At 48.0% G+C, this 24,530-nt stretch overlaps 1 protein-coding gene across 1 annotated transcript in view; it reads left to right on the top strand.

Moving 5' to 3' along the window:
• Nucleotides 1–24,530, top strand: part of HELZ (helicase with zinc finger) — a gene marked incomplete in the record, with an annotated part of 102,107 nt that overhangs the window by 17,775 nt on the left and 59,802 nt on the right. Inside the window, 6 exon segments of the mRNA XM_077460648.1 lie at nt 8,924–9,151; nt 14,698–14,734; nt 17,711–17,835; nt 22,343–22,399; nt 24,264–24,315; nt 24,429–24,504. Coding sequence (XP_077316774.1) covers nt 8,942–9,151; nt 14,698–14,734; nt 17,711–17,835; nt 22,343–22,399; nt 24,264–24,315; nt 24,429–24,504 — 557 coding nt within the window.

The raw sequence follows: 24,530 nt of genomic DNA on the forward strand, positions 1-24,530 counted from the left end.
AGGGAATGGAGAGAGGCGTCCTCATAGAGGACCAGCACTGCCTGTCCTCCCAACAAGGGAATGGTGAGAGGCGTCCTCATAGAGGACCGTCACTGCCTGTCCTCCCAACAAGGGAATGGAGAGAGGCGTCCTCATAGAGGACCGTCACTGCCTGTCCTCCCAACAAGGGAATGGAGAGAGGTGTCCTCATAGAGGACCGTCACTGCCTGTCCTCCCAACAAGGGAATGGAGAGAGGCGTCCTCATAGAGGACCGTCACTACCTGTCCTCCCAACAAGGGAATGGAGAGAGGCGTCCTCGTAGAAGACCGTCACTGCCTGTCCTCCCAACAAGGGAATGGAGAGAGGCGTCCTCATAGAGGACCGTCACTGCCTGTCCTCCCAACAAGGGAATGGAGAGAGGTGTCCTCGTAGAGGACCGTCACTGCCTGTCCTCCCAACAAGAGAATGGAGAGAGGCGTCCTCATAGAGGACCGTCACTGCCTGTCCTCCCAACAAGGGAATGGAGAGAGGTGTCCTCATAGAGGACCGTCACTGCCTGTCCTCCCAACAAGGGAATGGTGAGAGGCGTCCTCATAGAGGACCGTCACTGCCTGTCCTCCCAACAAGGGAATGGTGAGAGGCGTCCTCATAGAGGACCGTCGCTGCCTGTCCTCCCAACAAGGGAATGGTGAGAGGCGTCCTCATAGAGGACCGTCGCTGCCTGTCCTCCCAACAAGGGAATGGTGAGAGGCGTCCTCATAGAGGACCGTCACTGCCTGTCCTCCCAACAAGGGAATGGTGAGAGGCGTCCTCATAGAGGACCGTCACTGCCTGTCCTCCCAACAAGGGAATGGTGAGAGGCGTCCTCATAGAAGACCGTCACTGCCTGTCCTCCCAACAAGGGAATGGTGAGAGGCGTCCTCATAGAGGACCGTCACTGCCTGTCCTCCCAACAAGAGAATGGAGAGAGGCGTCCTCATAGAGGACCGTCACTGCCTGTCCTCCCAACAAGAGAATGGTGAGAGGCGTCCTCATAGAGGACCGTCACTGCCTGTCCTCCCAACAAGGGAATGGTGAGAGGTGTCCTCATAGAGGCCCAGCACTGCCTGTCCTAGAGGCCCCAGTGTTAATCAATCATTTTTTTTTTTCTTTTATATTTTTTTTTATTTTTTGATCTAATGGGTTACATTGTAGAGGAGAGATTGACCCCAGAACTCTCCATAAAGAGGACCTGTCCCTGTTAATTTCTATCACAAGGGATGTTTACATTCTTTGTGATAGGAATAAAAGTGATCAAACTTTTTATTTTTAATTTTTTTTAAGGGGATAATGTAAAAAATAAAGTAATAAAATATGCATATATATATATATATATTTTTTTTAAAGTGCCCTTCTCCCTGAGCTTGCGCACAGTGGTGAAACCATACATAGGTCCCGCCCACATATGTAAACTTGTTAAATCCACATGTGAAGTATCGCCACGAACGCAAAAGCAATAATTCTAGCGCTAAATCTCTTCTGTAACTCTAAACATGTAACCTTGTAAATTTTTAAAGTCTCTCACCTATGGAGATTTTTAAGTACCGTAGTTTGACGCCATTCCACGAGCGTGCGCAAACACCGTCACATCTAAGCCTTTTTCCTGACACGTTGCTTACAAGTTAAAATCAGTATTTTATTGCTAGAAAATTTATTGGAACCCCCCAAACATTATATATATATATATATATATATATATATATATATATATATATATATATATATATATATATATATATATATATATATATATATATATATATATATATATATATATATATATATATATATATATATATATAATGTGTGTGTGTGTTTGGAGGTTCAAAGTAATTTTCTAGGAAAAAATACTGATTTTTACGTAGATGAGAAAAGTGTCAGTATTGCCAAGTGGATAAGTTGCTTTGAACAAGGTTCCTGCACTACTTTTAAAAAAAATAATAATTATTTTTTGCGATTTCATTGCGACTTGCATCGACTTCTGTTGAAATAAAGTCACAAGCAGCAATGAAATCCGAGATCCAAGCGGCACTGATATCTGTGAAGCAGGGCCTCAATCCTGCTCCTGTTCCTTTTGTGACTGCGTCCGTTCCCCCAGATACCTGCTGCTCCCGCCACTTCCCCTTCTGTATTTGTGACTGAGGACAGAAGCAGATGTGCGTCCGATGTGGTCGGTCCCTCCGACTTCCTCTTTTGAGATGCACCCCCCCCCCCCCCCCCACTGCTCTCTCACTCAGCTGTCACTCGCCCTGTTTTTTTCTTCAATGACTGCTGAAAAATAAAAGGAAGTAAATGGTTGTATTTCAATAAGAAATGCAATTATGATCTAGAAAGTCTATTTACTGTTACTGAGAACGTTGGTTTCTGGCCAATTACACATAAAGGGGAATCCTGTGAGTTCTTTTCGCCCCCACTATCCATAGCGAAGGCCTCGCTTACATGGGGCGATCAGATCCGCTTCCGGGTGCAAAAAAACCACAAACCCAGCGCTGCAAATTGAGCCAGAGATTGGCAGTCTCCTGCCATCACCCCTGTGATGAGGTCGTCCTCTTCTGGATCCTGAGAGGACCCTGCCACTGGATATCCAATAGGAAGTGTCCATGTCATGCAAGTGATTTTGTGGACACCAGGAGGACCAGAGGAGGAAGTCAGCAGAAGACTTGGAGCTGCAGCGTCACGACTGGGGAATTAAAGGAAAAGGTGATAACGTCGTCTTCTGGATCCTGAGAGTACCCCGCCGCTGTATATCTAATAGGAAGTGTCCATGTCATGCAGGGAACGATATGGACACCAGGAGGACCAGAGGAGGGAGTCAGCAGAAGAGAAGACTTGGGGCGATCTGATCCACACCTCGTGCAGGGCCGTGTTGACCGGCGCGGGTGCACAGGTGTTGCATGCATCCCAGTGGTTTGCAGTCCTATTACTGTCTATTGGAAGGCAGCGGCTGCATAGATGCAGGCAACACCCGTATCTCCCTGTGCCGGTAAACGCGGCCCGGCGTGGATCAGGTCGCCCTGAGTATATGAGGCCCAACACAGTGTATGACTCTGCTGCTGGATAATTAAGATATCGGTGACTTTGTGATTTCAGCTTTTAAGCCCCACTACAGGATATGTTAAAAAACAAAACAAAAAAAAAAAACATCCATATAAAAACGCACTTTTTTACTTTAAGCCCAAGTCATGTGACGCTGCGGCTCCAAGTCTTCTGCTGACCTCCTGCTTTGGTTTCTCCTCCTGGTGTCCACATCATCTTATTGGATGTCCAGCGGCAGGGTTCTCTCAGGATCCAGAAGAGGATGACATCACAGCAATCTCTGGCTCCATTTGCAGCGCTGGATTTACGTTTTTCTGTACCTGCCAATGACGAGGGACTTGGAGGAGGGACTTAGGTGAGTCTATCTGGCAGTGCAAGGTAATGGTAAAAAAAAGATATATAGGTTATACCCCCTGTCAGTTTTTTTTTTTTTTTTTTTTTTTTTTTTTTTTTTTTTTTGCCATCTGTCTCCCATTCGGGAGATTTCATGGAGTCTTCCGTCCAGTGCTGGGCACCAGTCCTCAGGAAGGATAACTGGAGAGAGTCCAGAGAAGGGCAACTAAACGTACAGGGTCTGGGGAAAATTACGAGTGACTGAACTTATTCTCTCTGGAGAAAAGAAGCGTGAGAGGGGATATGATTTCATTATATAAATACCGGACTGGTGACCCCACAATATATAAATGCCGGACTGGTGACCCCACAATATAGAAATACCGGACTGGTGACCCCACAATATAAAAATACCGGACTGGTGACCCCACAATATATAAATGCCGGACTGGTGACCCCACAATATATAAATGCCGGACTGGTGACCCCACAATATAAAAATACCGGACTGGTGACCCCACAATATACAAATACCGGACTGGTGACCCCACAATATACAAATACCGGACTGGTGACCCCACAATATACAAATACCGGACTGGTGACCCCACAATATACAAATACCGGACTGGTGACCCCACAATATACAAATACCGGACTGGTGACCCCACAATATACAAATACCGGACTGGTGACCCCACAATATAAAAATACCGGACTGGTGACCCCACAATATAAAAATACCGGACTGGTGACCCCACAATATATAAATGCCGGACTGCTGACCCCACAATATATAAATGCCGGACTGGTGACCCCACAATATATAAATACAAGGCTGGTGACCCCACAATATATAAATATGGGACTGGTGACCCCACAATATATAAATGCCGGACTGGTGACCCCACAATATATAAATGCCGGACTGGTGACCCCACAATATATATAAATGCCGGACTGGTGACCCCACAATATATATAAATGCCGGACTGGTGACCCCACAACATATAAATGCCGGACTGGTGACCCCACAACATATAAATGCCGGACATACACGATATACAATGTAATACTGATATATAATCACACAACATACATGATATACAATGTAATACTGATATATAATCACACAACATACATGATATACAATGTAATACTGACATATAATCACACAACATACATGATATACAATGTAATACTGATATATAATCACACAACATACATGATATACAATGTAATACTGACATATAATCACACAACATACATGATATACAATGTAATACTGACATATAATCACACAACATACATGATATACAATGTAATACTGATATATAATCACACAACATACATGATATACAATGTAATACTGATATATAATCACACAACATACATGATATACAATGTAACACTGACATATAATCACACAACATACATGATATACAATGTAACACTGACATATAATCACACAACATACATGATATACAATGTAACACTGACATATAATCACACAACATACATGATATACAATGTAACACTGACATATAATCACACAACATACATGATATACAATGTAACACTGACATATAATCACACAACATACATGATATACAATGTAACACTGACATATAATCACACAACATACATGATATACAATGTAACACTGACATATAATCACACAACATACATGATATACAATGTAACACTGACATATAATCACACAACATACATGATATACAATGTAACACTGACATATAATCACACAACATACATGATATACAATGTAACACTGACATATAATCACACAACATACATGATATACAATGTAACACTGACATAATCACACACATGGGTTGGACTTGTGTCTTTTTGCAACCTCACGTACTATGTAACTATATAACTATGTCCCCCCCTAGACAAAACAGGAAGTGAGGAGAAATCCCTGCAAATGAAGAGAATCCCTCGGGGGCTCCGCAGGTCACCAGAACTAATGTCCCCATTGGAAGATTTCTTCTCTGTTCCTGTTCTGGTGACAACCCAAAATTTGGGATTTCCTTCCACTCTCGGTGATCGTGGTAAAACGTTGCAAATGGAGAGGGCGAATTTCCCTAACGTGGACACGGACAGCAAAACCTGACGGGGAAGGGGGAGGGGCTGGACGGGGGGCTCCTCCCTGTCCACTCAACGCCATTAAAAAAAAAAATGTTGCCTTTAGTTATGTTTTTACCACTTGCCAACCGTGCTATAGCAAAATGACGGCTACAGCGCAGTCGGCCAGTCCTGGGGGGGGGGGGGGTCATTTCTCTGTGTGTGTGTTATGTATGAGATATAGATAGATAGATATCTATCCCTAGTTGGCCCCTTTCACACGGCCACCACATAAAAGTCACACAATTTTTCCCGCAATTTGTGCGGCCGCGCATATGGAAGCCCAGCCCTTTCTAGCCTCTTGGTAGGCCTCCCTCCAAGTGCATTATTACCCCCCACCCAGGGTACGGTCTCCCAGGATTCATTACATGCTTATACCTCCAGGAAGCCATTCCTCGCTTTATCCTTCTCCTTAAAATCTCAGAATTTGTTTTTTCTTTTTCTCTTTAAATCGGATTCTTTCGATTTTTATCAAATTAATTTTTATAAAATGCTTTTGGAGTAAAAATCTTTCTAAAGATAGTTTTCTGTTTAAAGTAAAACCTCTGGGGGGAAAAAAATAAAATGCACCCTGCAAGGCAAAGGCATAATGAGCTAGTATGCGTAGCATGCTACTAGCTCATTATGAATTACTTACCAGAGATCGAAGCCCCGGCATCGGCCCTCGTTCGCCTCCTCCGATGCCGCCTTCTATCCCGGAGTGACTTCTGGGTATCGCGGCTCCGGCGCTGTGACTGGCCGTAGCCGTGATGACGTCACATGCGCGCTGGTGCCGCCACTAACTGCATGATCGCCGCTAGAAACGGCACGCTCAGTACAGATGCACCCCTTATCTACGGCGCATGCGCCATAGACATCGGCGCCGCTATTCCTGCAAATATCTCCTAAACCTTTTTAGTTTTGGGAGATATTTCTTGCACCTACAGGTGAGCCTTTAATCTGGGCTTACCTGTAGGTTGAAGTGGTTGTAATGGGTTTACAACCACTTTAATAATTCAGTTTATTCGGCATGAAATGGAGCTTAGTTATGTAGCATGAGGCTGTATATTCTGCAATATTTATATTTTTTGGTAAACTCATTCATTGAATCCAAGCTCTGCAAGCTGAGATAACATGCACTGCATTGATGCAGTCACACAATGTCACATTACCCATGAGATAAACCAAAGTTCAGGAATATTCCTTTATCCCATTGTTTTGCAGATCTATGTACACTACAAACTGTATGACTGAATCCGTTATGATATCGATGTTTTACTAACCTGACAGCTTATTATTCTAAATGGGAAACCTTCATTTTGTTTGCAAATACTAAAGATTCCAATGACCAGCAAGAATGCGTCCTTGCATTTAAAGAGCACCTGTCATTTCAGACCCATTGTGGCAGCGCCTATTAGCGGGTGTCCACTCACCTGCTGCTGCTGCCATGTCCCTCAGCTTGTGTCACTGCAGCATCACCAGCCGCCCCATTAAAGTGAATGGGACTGTCAGTGGAGGGGTCCGACGGGCGGGGGTCAGTGGAGGGGTCCGACGGGCGGGGGGGGGGGTCAGTGGAGGGGTCCGACAGGCGGGGGGGGTCAGTGGAGGGGTCCGACGGGCGGGGGGTCAGTGGAGGGGTCCGACGGGCGGGGGGTCAGTGCAGGGGTCTGACGGGCGGGGGGGTCAGTGCAGGGGTCTGACGGGCGGGGGGGTCAGTGCAGGGGTCTGACGGGCGGGGGGGTCAGTGCAGGGGTCTGACGGGCGGGGGGGTCAGTGCAGGGGTCTGACGGGCGGGGGGGTCAGTGCAGGGGTCTGACGGGCGGGGGGGTCAGTGCAGGGGTCTGACGGGCGGGGGGGTCAGTGCAGGGGTCTGACGGGCGGGGGGGTCAGTGCAGGGGTCTGACGGGCGGGGGGGTCAGTGCAGGGGTCTGACGGGCGGGGGGGTCAGTGCAGGGGTCTGACGGGCGGGGGGGTCAGTGCAGGGGTCTGACGGGCGGGGGGGTCAGTGCAGGGGTCTGACGGGCGGGGGGGTCAGTGCAGGGGTCCGACGGGCGGGGGGGTCAGTGCAGGGGTCCGACGTGCAGGGGTCCGACGGGCGGGGGGGTCAGTGCAGGGGTCCGACGGGCGGGGGGGTCAGTGCAGGGGTCCGACGGGCGGGGGGGTCAGTGCAGGGGTCCGACGGGCGGGGGGGTCAGTGCAGGGGTCCGACGGGCGGGGGGTCAGTGCAGGGGTCCGACGGGCGGGGGGTCAGTGCAGGGGTCAGTGCAGGGGTCCGACGGGCGGGGGGTCAGTGCAGGGGTCAGTGCAGGGGTCCGACGGGCGGGGGGTCAGTGCAGGGGTCCGACGGGCGGGGGGTCAGTGCAGGGGTCCGACGGGCGGGGGGTCAGTGCAGGGGTCCGACGGGCGGGGGGTCAGTGCAGGGGTCCGACGGGCGGGGGGTCAGTGCAGGGGTCCGACGGGCGGGGGGTCAGTGAAGGGGTCCGACGGGCGGGGGTCAGTGCAGGGGTCCGACGGGCGGGGGGTCAGTGCAGGGGTCAGTGCAGGGGTCCAAGGGGCGGGGGGTCAGTGCAGGGGTCAGTGCAGGGGTCCGACGGGCGGGGGGTCAGTGCAGGGGTCCGACGTGCAGGGGTCCGACGGGCGGGGGGGTCAGTGCAGGGGTCCGACGGGCGGGGGGGTCAGTGCAGGGGTCCGACGGGCGGGGGGGTCAGTGCAGGGGTCCGACGGGCGGGGGGGTCAGTGCAGGGGTCCGACGGGCGGGGGGTCAGTGCAGGGGTCCGACGGGCGGGGGGTCAGTGCAGGGGTCAGTGCAGGGGTCCGACGGGCGGGGGGTCAGTGCAGGGGTCAGTGCAGGGGTCCGACGGGCGGGGGGTCAGTGCAGGGGTCCGACGGGCGGGGGGTCAGTGCAGGGGTCCGACGGGCGGGGGGTCAGTGCAGGGGTCCGACGGGCGGGGGGTCAGTGCAGGGGTCCGACGGGCGGGGGGTCAGTGCAGGGGTCCGACGGGCGGGGGGTCAGTGAAGGGGTCCGACGGGCGGGGGGTCAGTGCAGGGGTCCGACGGGCGGGGGGTCAGTGCAGGGGTCAGTGCAGGGGTCCAAGGGGCGGGGGGTCAGTGCAGGGGTCAGTGCAGGGGTCCGACGGGCGGGGGGTCAGTGCAGGGGTCCGACGGGCGGGGGGTCAGTGCAGGGGTCCGACGGGCGGGGGGTCAGTGCAGGGGTCCGACGGGCGGGGGGTCAGTGCAGGGGTCCGACGGGCGGGGGGTCAGTGCAGGGGTCCGACGGGCGGGTCATTGTGAGGAGCCGCTGCGGGGCAGAGATGACAGTTGCTCTTTAAAAATTATGATTTAAATCTAGAAGTCAGGCTGTCCCTGCCGGGGTTTCCTCTGACCCGTTGTGTGTTTTTCCCTCCATAGGATTTCTGTCGCTGAGTCATGGCAGACAGAAGATTGGCCTTTCCCTGTGAACAAGCATGTGACTCCTTTAGAAGACTGGATTATGAATCTGCGGTGCAGCATTGCACGGAGTGTCTCCTGTCCCTCAGCCACTACAAGAGCGCACACCCCGCCAAGGCCAACTCCACCCACGTCAACCGCATCAAGATCGAGAGCCTGCTCTACAGAATCGCCTCTTTCCTTCAGCTGGTGAGTGACCCACCGCGCCTGCCGACCCCGGCCGGACACTTCACAATCTACAATGGCTCCCCATACACACTACTATATGATTGTACAATCTTTGTGCGATTTCATCTAGATTTTCCCCAAAATGACCTACCTGACCTATCCTATCAGTTTCTAATCGGGCCCTCACATTACATGGTTGTTTGAGGATCTAGAGAAGATTGTACAGTGAGATTGCAGCATGTATGGTGAGCCTTAGATTTTGTGTGGATATGAATTTCTTGTTCCTGCACACTTTGCAATTATTGGCCATTTATTAAAGCCGTATTAAACCTAAATGCAAACCCACTTGACCCCCGAAAGATCCCCCTCCTCGCATGACCAGGCCATTTTTTTGTGGTAAGGCACTGCATTACTTTAACCACTTAATGCCCGCCCAACGTCACATGACCGAGGAGCCGTGTGGCTCTCGTCCTGGGGTGAGGTCGTATGACGAATATGAGTGCGCTCCAGAAAGGGGGAAGCATAGCGCGGCAACATGTTACTAGGACAAGGCATGACCCCCCGATCTCTGTAACCATGTGACCGGCTGTGTCCAATCCACGTCAATGTAATGTGGAGGTGCTGGTAATCGGCTCTCCTCGCCTCACACTGGCAGAGAGCCAATCAGCAGGATCTCCTTGCAGGGAAGACCAGGACAGGTAATCTGTGCCCTGATTACAATAAAGCCCTAGAACTGTCTATCAGCGGCAGCAGGGGGCGCTGCCCTTGGGCGGCAGCAGTAGTGAGTGCTGCCCCTCGGCAATGCCTACCCGAGCCACGTCATCAGTGCAACCTCATTAGCGCACATCAGTGAAGGAGAAATTTTTTTTTTTTTTTTTGGAAAATCTACCAAAAAAAAACCCAGCGGTGATTAACCACTTCAGCCCCAGAAGAACTTGCACCCTTAATGACCAGGCCATTTTTTTCACTTCGGAATTGCATTGCTTTAACTGACAATTGCGCGGTCGTGGGACCTTGTACACAAGCAAAATTTACATGCTTCCCCCCCCCCCCCCCCCACAAATACAGATTTCTTTTGGTGGTATTTCATCACTTCTGCGTTTGTTTATAGCTCAAAAAAACAAAAGAACGACAATTTTGGGAAAAAAACAAACTTTTTTTTTTTTTTTATTTATTTATTTTTTTACTTTTTGCTATAATAAATATTCAAAAAAAGAAAACAAATTTTTTCCTCAGTTTGGGCCGATATGTATACTTATACATATTTCTGGTATAAAAAAAAAAAAAAATTGCAATAAGCGTATATTGATTGGTTTGCTCAAAATGATAGAGTTTACAAAATAGGGGATTTATGGCATTTTTTATTTTTATAGGCGCTTTAACTTTCACGCTCACCAAACAATATACACTTATTGGGAAAAAAAATTTTAACAAAAAAAATATGTAGCAGAATACATTTTGACCTACTTTTATTTCGTTAAAAAAAAAAAAAAAATTTTTTTTTTTGTATTGGATATATGTTTATACTAAAGTAGGAAAAAAAATGTTTTTTTCCACAATTTTTGTTATTTTTTTTTTCGTTGATATAATAAAAACTGAAAACCCCAATGGTGATTTAATATCACCAATAGAAAGCCCTATTTGTGTGGGAAAAATGATGATAAAAATGTAAATTTGGGTACAGTGCTGCATGACTGCGCAACTACTAGTTAAAAGTAGCGCAGTGCTGAATAGAAAAAAAAAAATGGCCTGGTCATGGAGGGGGCCAAACCTTCCAGAGCTCAAGTGGATAAGAAGAGTTCCAGTTCCCAAATTCATTATTTTTAATTTTTTTTTTTTTCTCTAAATGCTCCCCGTCATTGTTCCCATTTCTGCTTTAACATTTGGATATTGTCAGTAATGTGTGTTCCTTTTTAAATCCTTAAATTAGAAGTCCACCCTAACACTAAATCCCCTCATCTACAGAGATCCACCATCTAACACTAACCTATATATCCCTGTAAAGAAGAAATCCGTATACAGCGCCTTGAAAAAGTATTCATACCCCTTGAGATTTCCCACATGTCATGTTACAACCAAAAACATAAATGTATTTTATTGGGATTTTATGTGATGGACCAACACAAAGTGTCACATAATTGTGAAGTGGAAGGAAAATGATAAATGATACAAATAAATATGTGAAAAGTGTCGGGGGGGGGGGAGGGGCATTTGTATGGCACCACCTTTACTCTGATACCCCTAACTAAAATCTAGAGGAACCAATTGCCTTCAGAAGTCACCTAATTAGTAAATAGAGTCCAACAGTGTGTAATTTAATCTCAGTATAAATACAGCTGTTCTGTGAAGCCCTCAGAGGTTTGTTAGAGAACCTTAGTGAACAAACAGCATCATGAAGGCCAAGGAACACACCAGACAGGTCAGGGATGAAGTTGTGGAGAAGTATAAAGCAGGGTTGGGTTATAATAAAATCTCCAAGCTTTGACCATCTCACGGAGCTCTGTTCAATCCATCATCAGAAAATGGAAAGAGTATGGCACAACTGCAAACCTACCAAGACATGGCCGTCCACCTAAACTGACCGGGCCGGGCAAGGAGAGCATTCATCAGAGAAGAGCCAAGAGGTCCATGGTAACTCTGGAGGAGCTGCAGAGATCCACAGCTCAGGGGGGAGAATCTGTCCACAGGACAACTATTAGTCGTCTCTCCACAAATCTGCCCTTTATGGAAGAGTGACAAGAAGAAAGACATTGGAGAAAGAAAGTCATAAGAAGTCCTGTTTGTAGTTTGTGAGAAGCCATGTGGGGGAGGGGGCAGCAAACATGTGGAAGAAGGTGATCTGGTCAGAGGAGACCAAAATTCTACTTTATGGCCTAAAAGCAAAACTCTATGTGTGGGGAAAACTAACACCGCCCATCCCCCGAACACACCATCCCCACCGTGAGACATGGTGGTGGCAGCATCATGTGGTGGGGATGGTTTTCTTCAGCAGGGACAGGGAAGCTGGTCAGAGTTATGGGAAGATGGATGGAGACAAATACAGGACAATCTTAGAAGAGAACCTGTCAAGCCCCATACACTATGAAATTTCCATGGACTGGGATAGATGATGCTGATATCTCGGGAGTCCAAGGGAATGGCCTTGTCAGGAAATCACCTAGGTGGCCGGACCGGGAAGATGCTACATAAACAAATTGCAAAGAAAGCATTTCGAATGCAATACTTTTTAGACCCCTTTCACACTGGGGCAATTTTCAAGCGCTTTAGGATTAAAAAAAAAAAGCGCCTGTGAAAGAAGCCTCATCTGTATTCCCAATGTGAAAGCCCAAGTGCTTGAAGAGCCCTTTGAGAATGTCAGCGCCCGAAAAACGCCCGTAAAGCGCCGCTTAAACTAGCAGCACTTTACCAGCGGTTTTCGAGCGCTATTGGGGTGCTTTTAACCCCTGCTAGTGGCCAAATAAAGGCTTAAAAGCGCCCACAAAACTCTGCTGCCAAAAGCACTTTTTAGGCGTTTTGTAGGCGCTTTCCATTGATTTCAATGGGAGGGGGCGCTGTAGGAGCGGTGTATTCACCGCTCCAAAAGCGCTGCAAAGAAGCTGCTTGCAGGACTTTTTTTTTTTTTTTTAAGCCCTGCCAGCGCAGCGCCTCAGTGTGAAAGCACTCTGGCTTTTACATTGGGATTGCAGTTGCGGCTTCTTTCAAACGCTTTTTTATTTTTTTTATTTTTTACGCTAAAGCGCCTGAAAAAAGCCCCAATGTGAAAGGGGTCTGAGTGCTTTCCAGTGCGATTTCAGATGAGCGCACTGAAATCACATGGGAATCCGTTCTGTGCGATTCATAAACAAATTCCTGAAATGTTTCTATTTTTTTTTTTTATTATTATTTTTAACTATCTGATTAGCTGTCAGCTCTGCAGACTAGCAGTTGCCGGTAGGAGTTTTGTTTGTGCCGGCTCATCAGGAGAGGAAGGGATATATATATATATATATATATATATATATATATTATACACACACAATGCTTGCTCTGCTTTTCTAACTTGCTGGTAGCTCTCCTATATGCACAGTGTAACTCACAGGAGAAGCAGCATGCCCTGGGCACCCCAGTCCAGCACCGTCCTCTATAAAATCATTTCCTACTTTTTAAAAGCTCTGTAGAGCCGGATGGATGTAGTGACTTCCTGCCTCCATCTGATGGCATTACTTCCAGCAGTGATCAGTGAGCATCGCACAGCCACTTCCTGCCGGGAGCCGTGATGTTTAGACTTCTTCTGTCTTCCTGAGACTACAAAGGTGGAATCGGATGGATTGAAGCATAGAATCCCCCCTCCTCCCCCCCCCCCCCCCCCCAGTCACACCCACACCAAGCTCTGCTTGTAATAGATGTGCAGCAAGCAATGCATACAGTCCTGTCCATAGACCCGCCCTGACACAAAGCATCATGGGACTTGTAGTTTCAGGAAATGACCTGATCTGTAGACAGGAACTTCCTGCTGCCACCCTGGACGTTTCAATCAATGCTGGAGAAAAGGAATGACGTCACAGGTACTGCACACCGCTCTATAATACTCCCTGCAAATACAGAGTGTCATCACATCCTCCGCAACTCTGTGTACATGGAATCTGCAGCCTGATTGGTTTGTCTGCGCAGACACATCTGCGGTCTGCAGTCTAAATGGTTTGCCTGAGCAGACGCATCTGCGCTCTGGTTGGTTTGCCCGAGCAGACGCATCTGCGCTCTGGTTGGTTTGCCCGGGCAGACACATCTGCGCTCTGGTTGGTTTGCCCGGGCAGACACATCTGCGCTCTGGTTGGTTTGCCCGAGCAGACGCATCTGCGCTCTGGTTGGTTTGCCCGAGCAGACGCATCTGCGCTCTGGTTGGTTTGCCCGAGCAGACGCGTCTGCGCTCTGGTTGGTTTGCCCGAGCAGACGCGTCTGCGCTGTGGTTGGTTTGCCCGAGCAGACGCATCTGCGCTCTGGTTGGTTTGCCCGAGCAGACGCATCTGCGCTCTGGTTGGTTTGCCCGGGCAGACACATCTGCGCTCTGGTTGGTTTGCCCGGGCAGACACATCTGCGCTCTGGTTGGTTTGCCCGAGCAGACGCATCTGCGCTCTGGTTGGTTTGCCCGGGCAGACACATCTGCGCTCTGGTTGGTTTGCCCGAGCAGACGCATCTGCGCTCTGGTTGGTTTGCCCGAGCAGACGCGTCTGCGCTCTGGTTGGTTTGCCCGAGCAGACGCGTCTGCGCTGTGGTTGGTTTGCCCGAGCAGACGCATCTGCGCTGTGGTTGGTTTGCCCGAGCAGACGCATCTGCGCTCTGGTTGGTTTGCCCGAGCAGACGCATCTGCGCTCTGGTTGGTTTGCCCGAGCAGACGCATCTGCGCTCTGATTGGTTTGCCCGAGCAGACGCATCTGCGCTCTGATTGGTTTGCCCGGGCAGACGCATCTGCGCTCTGGTTGGTTTGCCCTGAGCAGCACAGACTGCATGGCTCGGTGGGGTAGAGAGGTGTGCGGGGTTATGGAAGAATCTGTTACTGACCTCCTTACTGTTTTTTCTTTCTGTTTCAGAAAAATTATGACAAGGCCGACGAAGACTGTAAATTGGGTGAGTCCACATACTGCTGGTTACCATAACGACTTTTATATGGCTGATTATATGTTACAATCTGATTGTACAATCTCTTTCTACACTTGCCAACTGCCATATAGTGCAAGAGCCTACCTGATTGGCTTTTAATGAAATAGATTTTTTTTCTATTGGCCCTCACACTATATAGTGCGTAAATCTTAAAGTGATATTAAAGACAGATTTTATTTTATTTTCAAATGTGGGAGGGGCCCAAGCAGGCTTGCTCTTGAGCCACTGCCCTTTGTGCCATTCACACACAGAGCGCGGCTCGGCCCCACCCCCTGCTCTCTCATTGGCTGTGATCTGTTGATGGACACCACTAAATGTCTTCAGTGTGATGTACACGGAGCTTTTCCCGGAGCTTTCAGGATCTCACAAATACACACATTCATGTGCAATGTATCCTTAAAGAGGAGCTCCGGCCCCCACAGAAAATGAAAAGTCAGCAGCTACAAATCCTCTGCCAATCCCGTAGCTGCTGACTTTTAATAGAAGGACACTTACCTGTCCTGAGATCCAGTGATGTCCTCACCTAAACCGGATCTTCATTGGGCTTTGGGTCCAGGCACTGGGGACACTGGCAGTGAAGCCTTGCGGCATCCGTTCTCCTACAGTGCATGCGTGGGCTGCGCTTTCTGAATGGTCCTGCAGTCTTCTGAGACCTGCGATGTCCCAGGAGGCTGCAAGGTGAAGGGGGGGGGGGGGAGGGGTGAACTTCCACTCATATCGCTGCGGAAATCTGACCGGAGGTGGGAGCTTATACCTGTCCAAAACCAGGTACCCGCTCCCCTTCCCCCGCCCACTCCAAAAAAAAAGTGCTAAATGTGGCAGCGGAAGGGGGTTCGGATTCAACAAGCGGAAGTTCCACTTTAACCACTTCAGCCCCAGAAGGATTTACCCCCTTAATGACTTGGTCATTTTATTTTTTTGGCGATCTGGCACTGCGTCGCTTTAACTGACAATTGCGCGGTCGTGCGACTTGTTAGCCAAACTAAATTGATGTCCTTTTTTCCCCCACAAATAGAGCTTCCTTTAGGTGCTATTTGATCACCTCTTTTTTTTATTTTTTTGCACTATAAACAAAAAAAGACACAATTGTAAAAAAAAAAAAAAAAAAGTTAGTTTTTTCTGCTATAATAAATATACAAAAAAAAAAATAATTATATATATATAAAAAACAAATGCATTCGTCAGTTTAGGCAGATATATATTCTGCCACATATTTTTGGTTAAAATAAAATCGCAATAAGCCTATATTGATTGGTTTGGGCAAAAGTTATTGCGTCTACAAACTATGGGAAAGATTTAAGTACTTTTTATTTTTTCTATTGTTTTTACTAGTAATGGCATTAATCTGCGATTTTTTTTTTTTTTTTTTTTTTTTTTTTTTTTTTTTTTTGCGGGACTGCGACATTGATGCAGACAAATCTAAATGATACTTTTTGGTGACTAGTAACACCAATACATGGATCAGTGCTATAAAAATGCACTGATCACTGTATAAATGTCACTGGCAAAGAAGGGGTCAACGCTAGGGGGGCGATCAAGGGGCTAAGTGTGTCCTAGGGAGGTGTTTATAAGGGGGGGGGGGGGGGGGACTGACTGGGAGAAGAGAGAGATCGCTGTTCTTGATCATTAGGAACGGCGGATCTCTCTCTCCTTTCAGAACGGGGATCCGCCTTGTTTACTAAGGAAGATCCCAGTTCTGCCTCCCTTTCCCACGACGGCTATCACGGGCGAGCTCTCGTGTTACGCGGCGTGCCCGCAAAAGCTGGTGCATGGACCGCCGTCATGTACGGCAATTTGCGCACGGGAGCCAACCTGCTGCAGTATAACTGCAGCGGCTGGTTGGGAACAGGTTGAGGTAGAATTACTGCCTAACACTTGCTAGTCTTAAATATGTTGCCCCCCCCCCCTCCCTGCACCTATGCTGCCTACCCCGCCCACCCCCCACCTATGCTGCCTACCCTATGTAAAAACATTGTATATATTTAACTATTTGTAGTCCAGTCCGTTCACATGATCTTCAGCCCCGACTCCCCTGTGTCAGTCGGCATCGCCTGCAGGGGAGAGCTGACAAATGGGTGGGACAAGGGAGCCTGTGAAGTGATGTCATGGCTCCCAGAATTCTCATCCGTTGTTGAATGCTCCCTCCTCTCCCCTGCAGCTGCCGCAGACCAACACATTGGAGCCGGAGATGCTGAATATTTGACCAGTCCAAACTGGACTAAAAAATAGGGAAGTACATAGATTCTTTTCATATAGGGTAGGGTAGTATATGTGGGGGGCGGGGGGGGGGGGGGTCACTTAAGACTAGATAGTAGTCAGGCTGGATTTCATGCAACGTGGAGCCATTATACAGCTGATTCTTCAGGCTTTTTTTGTCCAAAGTATTCTTTATTATGTTTATTATATTTTTTATTTATATATTTTTTTTATATATGATTTCTTTTCTTTTTTTACTTGGTGCAGTTGTACATGACTGCATCATCCGTTCAGATTCATTCATCGGATCTCTGAATGGAAAGGTTACAAGTCCCATCCGCCACCCCAGTAGGGGGGGGCTTCATAGTTTTTCAATGGTACACAAGTGCAGTGACGCTGCCCCACTTATTCATTGATTACCCCCCCATCCCCCAAAAGCTCCGTAACCAAAAGGCTGGGCTGGAGAAATAGTCTGCAGAAGCCTGTGACTTGCCCCTGCGATTACTGATCATGGTCGCAATGCAAACAATTGAATGCCCCGTTTTTGATCTTGTTGATTTTATGTGCTTCATTTTTCGTTTGGTTGGGACAGGTTTGGACCTGGATCTGTCCCATCATGGAGGGCCCAGCATAGCCCTGGCCATAGGAGGGGGAGGGGGGGTAGTAAATGTCTCTGTATCCGTTTTTTTTTATAATGGTATAATACAGGAGCAGTGTCTGCAACCCAAGTCTTTTGTGTCTCCGCAGTCCTTGGCGCCGGCCGGACCCAGCTGGACGCCTCCGTTCACGCCGTACTTTGCTGTTTACACCTGGAAGGAAAGCTGCAGGTCGTGGCAAGCGTGTTGTCCAAAACGCTCATCGGGGAACCTCTGGTAAGTGGAACTTCACTCTCCCAATCAACACTGATCAGTTGTAATCCTCATCCTGCTAACATTAGTAAATTGATAGGAAATTTTATTATATTTAATTTTTTTTTTTTTTCTTCAGTTACTTCCTGGTTTCTTGCCTAGGCAAATGATGTCATACATCTCAGGAGTCTACAAGGGAGTAGAAGGGGGTTTAAACTGCTTCTCGCCCGCCCAACGTCATATGACGTCCCTGAATCTGAGCCGTGATCTCTGAATGATGGGTGCAGTTACAGGCATCACTCAGATATCATCTTTTACTGCCGGTGTCTTGTCTAATAACGTCCTCCATCGGATAGTGTCCGCTGTGTACTGCGCATGCGCAGTACACAGCAACACAGATTCCGAAAATTCCCGAGGATGAACGGCGCCTGCGCCGTGAGTCCATGTTCTATCCCCACTATCCATGTGGACATAGAGTAGGAATAAAAAAGAGCCGAGCGCAGCGATGCCGAGCCCGAAGCGTGGCGAGCTAAGCTCGCCTGCGAGGGGCCCTTTAATACTCACAACCCTATGTCCGCTTGGATGGTGGGGCTACCACCTCCACTCACGGTGCAGGCGCCGTTCAGCTTCGGAAATTTTCCGAAGCTTCGTCTGCTCTGTACTGCGCATGCGCAGTACGGGGCAGACGCTATATGATGGCCGGACACTATACGGCAGAACACCGGCGATTCCTTTCACCATCAGAACAATCGTATCGGCTGTTCAGCCGCTTGATCGTTCTTGCAGCTGGCGGGAAGGGACCTCCCGACACCCTCTGGTGCTTCTCCCAGCTCGCTCCTGCGATCAGCGAGCCGGAGAAGGAATCCGACCGGCACTGGATGATGACCACAGAGATTTCCGGTGGGGCCAGATGGTCCACAACGTCTCTCTGATCGTTCAGAAGCCGGGCGCGATGTTGTGACGTCACGCCCGGCCTCTACTTTTGAAAAAAAAAAAAATGGAGCCGTTTTCAGCTGGGAAGTCAAGATCGTCTTTACTTTTTTTTATTTCAGGTTTCCCAGCCTAGAGGTGAGATGTGGGGTCTTATTGACCTCCAAATCTCACTGTAAAGAGGACCGGTCATGCCATATTCCGACCTCCAAATCTCACTGTAAAGAGGACCGGTCATGCCATATTCTGACCTCCAAATCTCACTGTAAAGAGGACCGGTCATGCCATATTCTGACCTCCAAATCTCACTGTAAAGAGGACCGGTCATGCCATATTCTGACCTCCAAATCTCACTGTAAAGAGGACCGGTCATGCCATATTCTGACCTCCAAATCTCACTGTAAAGAGGACCGGTCATGCCATATTCCGACCTCCAAATCTCACTGTAAAGAGGACCGGTCATGCCATATTCCGACCTCCAAATCTCACTCTAAAGAGGACCGGTCATGCCATATTCTGACCTCCAAATCTCACTGTAAAGAGGACCGGTCATGCCATATTCCGACCTCCAAATCTCACTGTAAAGAGGACCGGTCATGCCATATTCTGACCTCCAAATCTCACTGTAAAGAGGACCGGTCATGCCATATTCTGACCTCCAAATCTCACTGTAAAGAGGACCGGTCATGCCATATTCTGACCTCCAAATCTCACTGTAAAGAGGACCGGTCATGCCATATTCTGACCTCCAAATCTCACTGTAAAGAGGACCGGTCATGCCATATTCTGACCTCCAAATCTCACTGTAAAGAGGACCGGTCATGCCATATTCCGACCTCCAAATCTCACTGTAAAGAGGACCGGTCATGCCATATTCCGACCTCCAAATCTCACTGTAAAGAGGACCGGTCATGCCATATTCCGACCTCCAAATCTCACTGTAAAGAGGACCGGTCATGCCATATTCCGACCTCCAAATCTCACTGTAAAGAGGACCGGTCATGCCATATTCTGACCTCCAAATCTCACTGTAAAGAGGACCGGTCATGCCATATTCCGACCTCCAAATCTCACTGTAAAGAGGACCGGTCATGCCATATTCCGACCTCCAAATCTCACTGTAAAGAGGACCGGTCATGCCATATTCCGACCTCCAAATCTCACTCTAAAGAGGACCGGTCATGCCATATTCCTATTGTAATAGGAATAAGTGACCCAAAAAAAAAATGAAGATAAAGAAGTAGAAAAATAAATGCGTGCTTGTTCGCAGAACCAGACGCAATCATAAGTCGCTCCCCCATATGTAAACGTCGTTCAAACTACACGTGAGGTATCGCTGCCATCGTTGGAACGAGAGCAAGAATTCTAGCCCTAGATCTCCTCTGTAACTCAAAACATGTAACCTATAAAAATTTCAAGCGTCACCTATGGGGATTTTTAAGTACGAAAGTTTGTCGCCATTCCACGAGCGTGTGCAATTTTTGAAGCGTGACATGTTGGCTATCCATTTACTCGGTGTAACACCGTCTTTCACAATATGAAAAAGGAAATTGGGTTAAAGTGGTTGTATACTCATTTTTTTTACTTTTACCTACAGGAAAGCCTATAATAAGGCTTACTTGTAGGTAAAAAAAATATCTCAGGTTTAGGAGATATTCCCCTCGGTATGCGCCGCTGACTGCAGCGGCGCATGCACACAAGGGGATTCTCGGCTGAAAGCCCGGCAGTCGCCGGAGACCGCGGCGCTGTGAGTGGCCGGAGCCGCGATACCCGGAAGAAACGCAGAGGGAGCATGTCAGCTCCCTTGGTGTGGATCGGACCAGATGTCGGGGCCTCGTTCTAAGGTAAGTATTTCATAATGACCTAGTATACGGTGCATACTAGCTCATTATGCCTTTTCCTTTGCAGGTGGCAAAAAATGAAAATAAAATTAGCGGGTTTACTACCGCTTTAACTTTATTATGTTTTTATTTTAATGCATGAAACTGTTTTTTATTTTTTTGGAAACGCGTTTGAAAAATTGCTGATAAGTTGCAATGACTGCAATTTTATTCTCTAGGGTCTCTGCTAAAAAAAAAAAAAGATATGCAATGTTTGGGGGTTTTATGTCATTTTCTAGCAAAAAAAGTATAAATAGTTACATTTTTTTTTTTCCCCTTTTTTTTTTTTTTGGTCACTTTTATTTGTTTTCACAGGGACTATAAATATCTCTGTGATAGCAATAGGCATGTATCAGGTACTTTTTACTAAGAGATCTGGGATTAGCCACTTGCTGGCCAAGGTACGTACCGGTACGTCCTCAGGTTTCTGTGGTTATACCGGGATGATCCCCACACCTACAGGCGTCATTCCCTCATCATTCTTTTTCAGCCCCCAATTCTTTTTTTTTTTTGCAGAAGTCATCTGATTGGCTAACTAGCCACTCGAGGACAGAAGGGGGTCCCTCCCCCGCCGCCTCTCCGGTCCCATTGCGGAGACCAGGAGCGATGATGCGATCAGCAGCAATGGAGGTCCCTGTACAGAGAGAGGAAATGACGTCATTCCCCTCTCTCTGTAACCCTGGAAAGCTGGGGGGGACGGGGGGGGTGGGCGACAAGTAGTTTGTCACTTCTTGTTCTACCCCTTTGTTTACCTGGCGGCCAGGAAAGCAACCGATCGGACAGATCTGTCTCTGATCGTCTGCATGAGAGGCCAGAGGAGATATTTGGGGTAATAGACCCCAAATCTCTCCATGAAGAGCACCTGTCATGCCCCATGCCGTCACAGGAGATGTTCTAAAAAAAAAAAAAAGAAGTTTTTATTGTATAACTTTAATAAACAAAACTAAAAATGTAAAGCGCCCCGTCCCAACACACATACACATAAATGCGTATGCATACTTTACTCCCGCACGTATATATAAACGGTGATCGCACCACGCGTGGTGAGGTATTCCCGCGATCGTTAGAGCGAGAATTTGAGCCCCAGACCTCCCGTGCAAATTATTTTAGAACCCCCAAACATTATATATATATATATATATATATATATATATATATATATATATATATATATATATATATATATAGATTTTACCTTGTAAACAAGTGTCAGAAATAGAAGGTTAAAGTGGAACCTCCGCTGATCGGAACCCCCCTCCGGTGTCACAATTGACACCTTTCAGGGGGGAGGGGGGTGGAGATACCTGTCAAAGACAGGTATTTTCACTCACTTCCGGGCATAGACTCCCATGGGAGTCTACGCCATTTCCTGCCCTGCCGTACTGTCTGCTGGGACACACACGGGTCCCAGTGACAGCGTGGAGATTTCCTATTGCGTGGAGATTTTCCTATTGGTGATTCCCTCACCTCGAATGGCAGCAGCCGAGGCCCGAGCGGTCGATCGGCCTCGGCTGCCGGCATCGCTGGAACCCGGGACAGGTGAGTGTCCATTTATTAAAAGTCAGCAGCTGTAGTATTTATAGCTGCTGGCTTTTAATATTTTTTTTTTTTTGGGCGGAATCCCTCTTTAGGAGATTTTAAAGTATGCTGTCATTTGAATAAAGAAATGAATATAAGATCCTCTAACTGTCCATCTCTCTCTCCTCTCTCCTCTCCTCTAGAATGGGATGGTAACCAAGGATCTGTCGCGGTTAAAATCGTTACTAGCGGAGATAGAGGTAAGTACGGCTTCTAGGTCTGAATGTGGGAGCGCTGCAGTTCACACGATGTGCGGTCACCGCCGGGACACACAGGAAGCAGTTGTTTGTGTGCTGCGTTTAAAATGCAGACATGTTGCATTTTTATTGCAGCACTCCGGCCCGAATCGCACTGCATTGTCAGGCAGTGCAGCACAGTGCGCTGCATAACATTACAGTGAATGAAGTGTACACTTTGTACACCTCAAATAAAGCTCATACAAAAAAAAAAAAAGTAAAGGGGAGCAGTGCGATGAATCCACACTGCCCCCCAGCACAAAGTAGTAAATCGCTCCTGCCGCTCTGCGTTGTGGTGTGAATTGGCCCCAAGCCCTCATTCACATTGACCGCAGCTTTAAAATCGTGCGACTTTATTTGAAATCGCACAATTTCAAAGCCGCATGTCAGTGTGACTTGAAAGACACGTGGGGCTTCATGCACAGATGTCTATGCAAGTCGCACACGAAATCACAAAAAAGCAGTACAGGAACGACTTTTTCAAAACAGTGCGGCACCTCCAAAAGGCAGCGTCGCACCGATTTGAACATGGTGATTGCCGGCAATAGGCTGTGATTTTTTTTTATCACATGACAAGTCGCTCCAATGTGAACAGGGGGCTTAAGGATGTCTAAAACCATCACCAAAGTGTAATAATATTTCAGCTTATCAGTCCATAGCTGTGTGACTGCATTCATTTTCATTTTTTAGGTTAAGTTCTGTTTTGCAAGTACAGAAAAATACCCGTTGACCTGCCAGAGCCTCCTCCCTCCCAGGAAATATAGATAAGGATAGGAGGTGGTGTATGTAGTCCAAATTAGGAGAGAGCCCCAACATTGCTTACCTCCTTCTGCCATCAACATGCTAATGTCATTTTGAATAAAACCTTACCTGATTTTGTGCATCTATGCAATGCAGGCTGTTCATTGCTGGTGGGAGGAGCCAGCAGGGTGCTGTTCAAAGCTTCTTGAAATCGCAGCACCCGGCCTCGGCGCCCCCCCCAGTGGTGTCTCGCGCATTTCCAAGCTGCGGTCCATAGACTTACACAGCGGGACTTGGCCCCACCCCCCACTTCCTCATCGCTGCATTTTATTGACAGCAGCATGACCCAGTGGCTCGGGTCCCTGTGTGAAAAGGAAGAGCGGGGAGAAGAGTTGCAGCCGTGAACAGCGCTTGATCTGTTCTCCCCTCTTTACCCCCGCACATGGGGCGCAGGGCAGAGTAAGAGAACTTTTATTTTTATTTTTTGCAAGGAGTGCATTAAAGCGGAGGTCCACCCTAAAGTGGACCTTCCGCTCATTCGAACCCCCCCCCCCCCCACCGGCGCCACAATTGGCACCTTTCAGGGGGGAGGGGGGGTGCAGATACCTGTACAGTACAGGTATCTGCACCCACTTCCGGCGTAGATTCTGCAGAAGGTACGCCCCTTTCTGCAGAATCTACGCCCCTTTCCGAAAGTCCCCCGCTGCCTGCTGGGAAACGCACGAATCCCTGAGGCAGCGGGGACCATCCTTATTGCGCAGCACGACTCGTGCATGCGCAGTAGGGAACCAGGAAATGAAGCCTGAAAGGCTCCACTTCCTGATTCCCATACCCAAGATGGCGGCGGCAGCACCCGAGAGACGATCGAGAGATCGGCTTCGGGTGCCAACATCGTGGGCGCGCTGGGTGGGTAAGTGTCATTTATTTTAAAAATCAGCAGCTGCAGTATTTGTAGCTGCTGGCTTTTAAAAAAAAAAAAAAAAAAAAACGGCGGACTCCCGCTTTAAATTAAGTTTTTTTTTTTTTTTTTTTAGCTTTAGTATCACTGGTCATGTGACTTGCTGATGTCCTTCTCTTGTGTTTTCAGAATGTCGGCTGCATTGTCCGCAGCAGTTACCAGGGGGAGGATCTGGAAGATGGTACGTTCTACTCCTCTTGTAACACTAATAAGGATTTTGGGGCCCGTTTGCTCTATTATTGGTGGCTTGTTACAGCCGTATTAATTGTTTGTCATGTCATTGTCTTCTTGCAGGAACTCAGGATGGATGGCAATATAGACCACCACCACGTGGTGTTACCAGCAGCGAGGAGTACACTCTGTGTAAAAGGTATGGTGCATGTTTATATCACATAG

The sequence above is a fragment of the Lithobates pipiens genome, unplaced genomic scaffold (genome assembly GCF_037356315.1).
Source record: "Lithobates pipiens isolate NorthernLeopardFrog02 unplaced genomic scaffold, aLitPip1_a1.2 Scaffold_28, whole genome shotgun sequence".
In the NCBI taxonomy this organism is placed as follows: domain Eukaryota; kingdom Metazoa; phylum Chordata; class Amphibia; order Anura; family Ranidae; genus Lithobates; species Lithobates pipiens.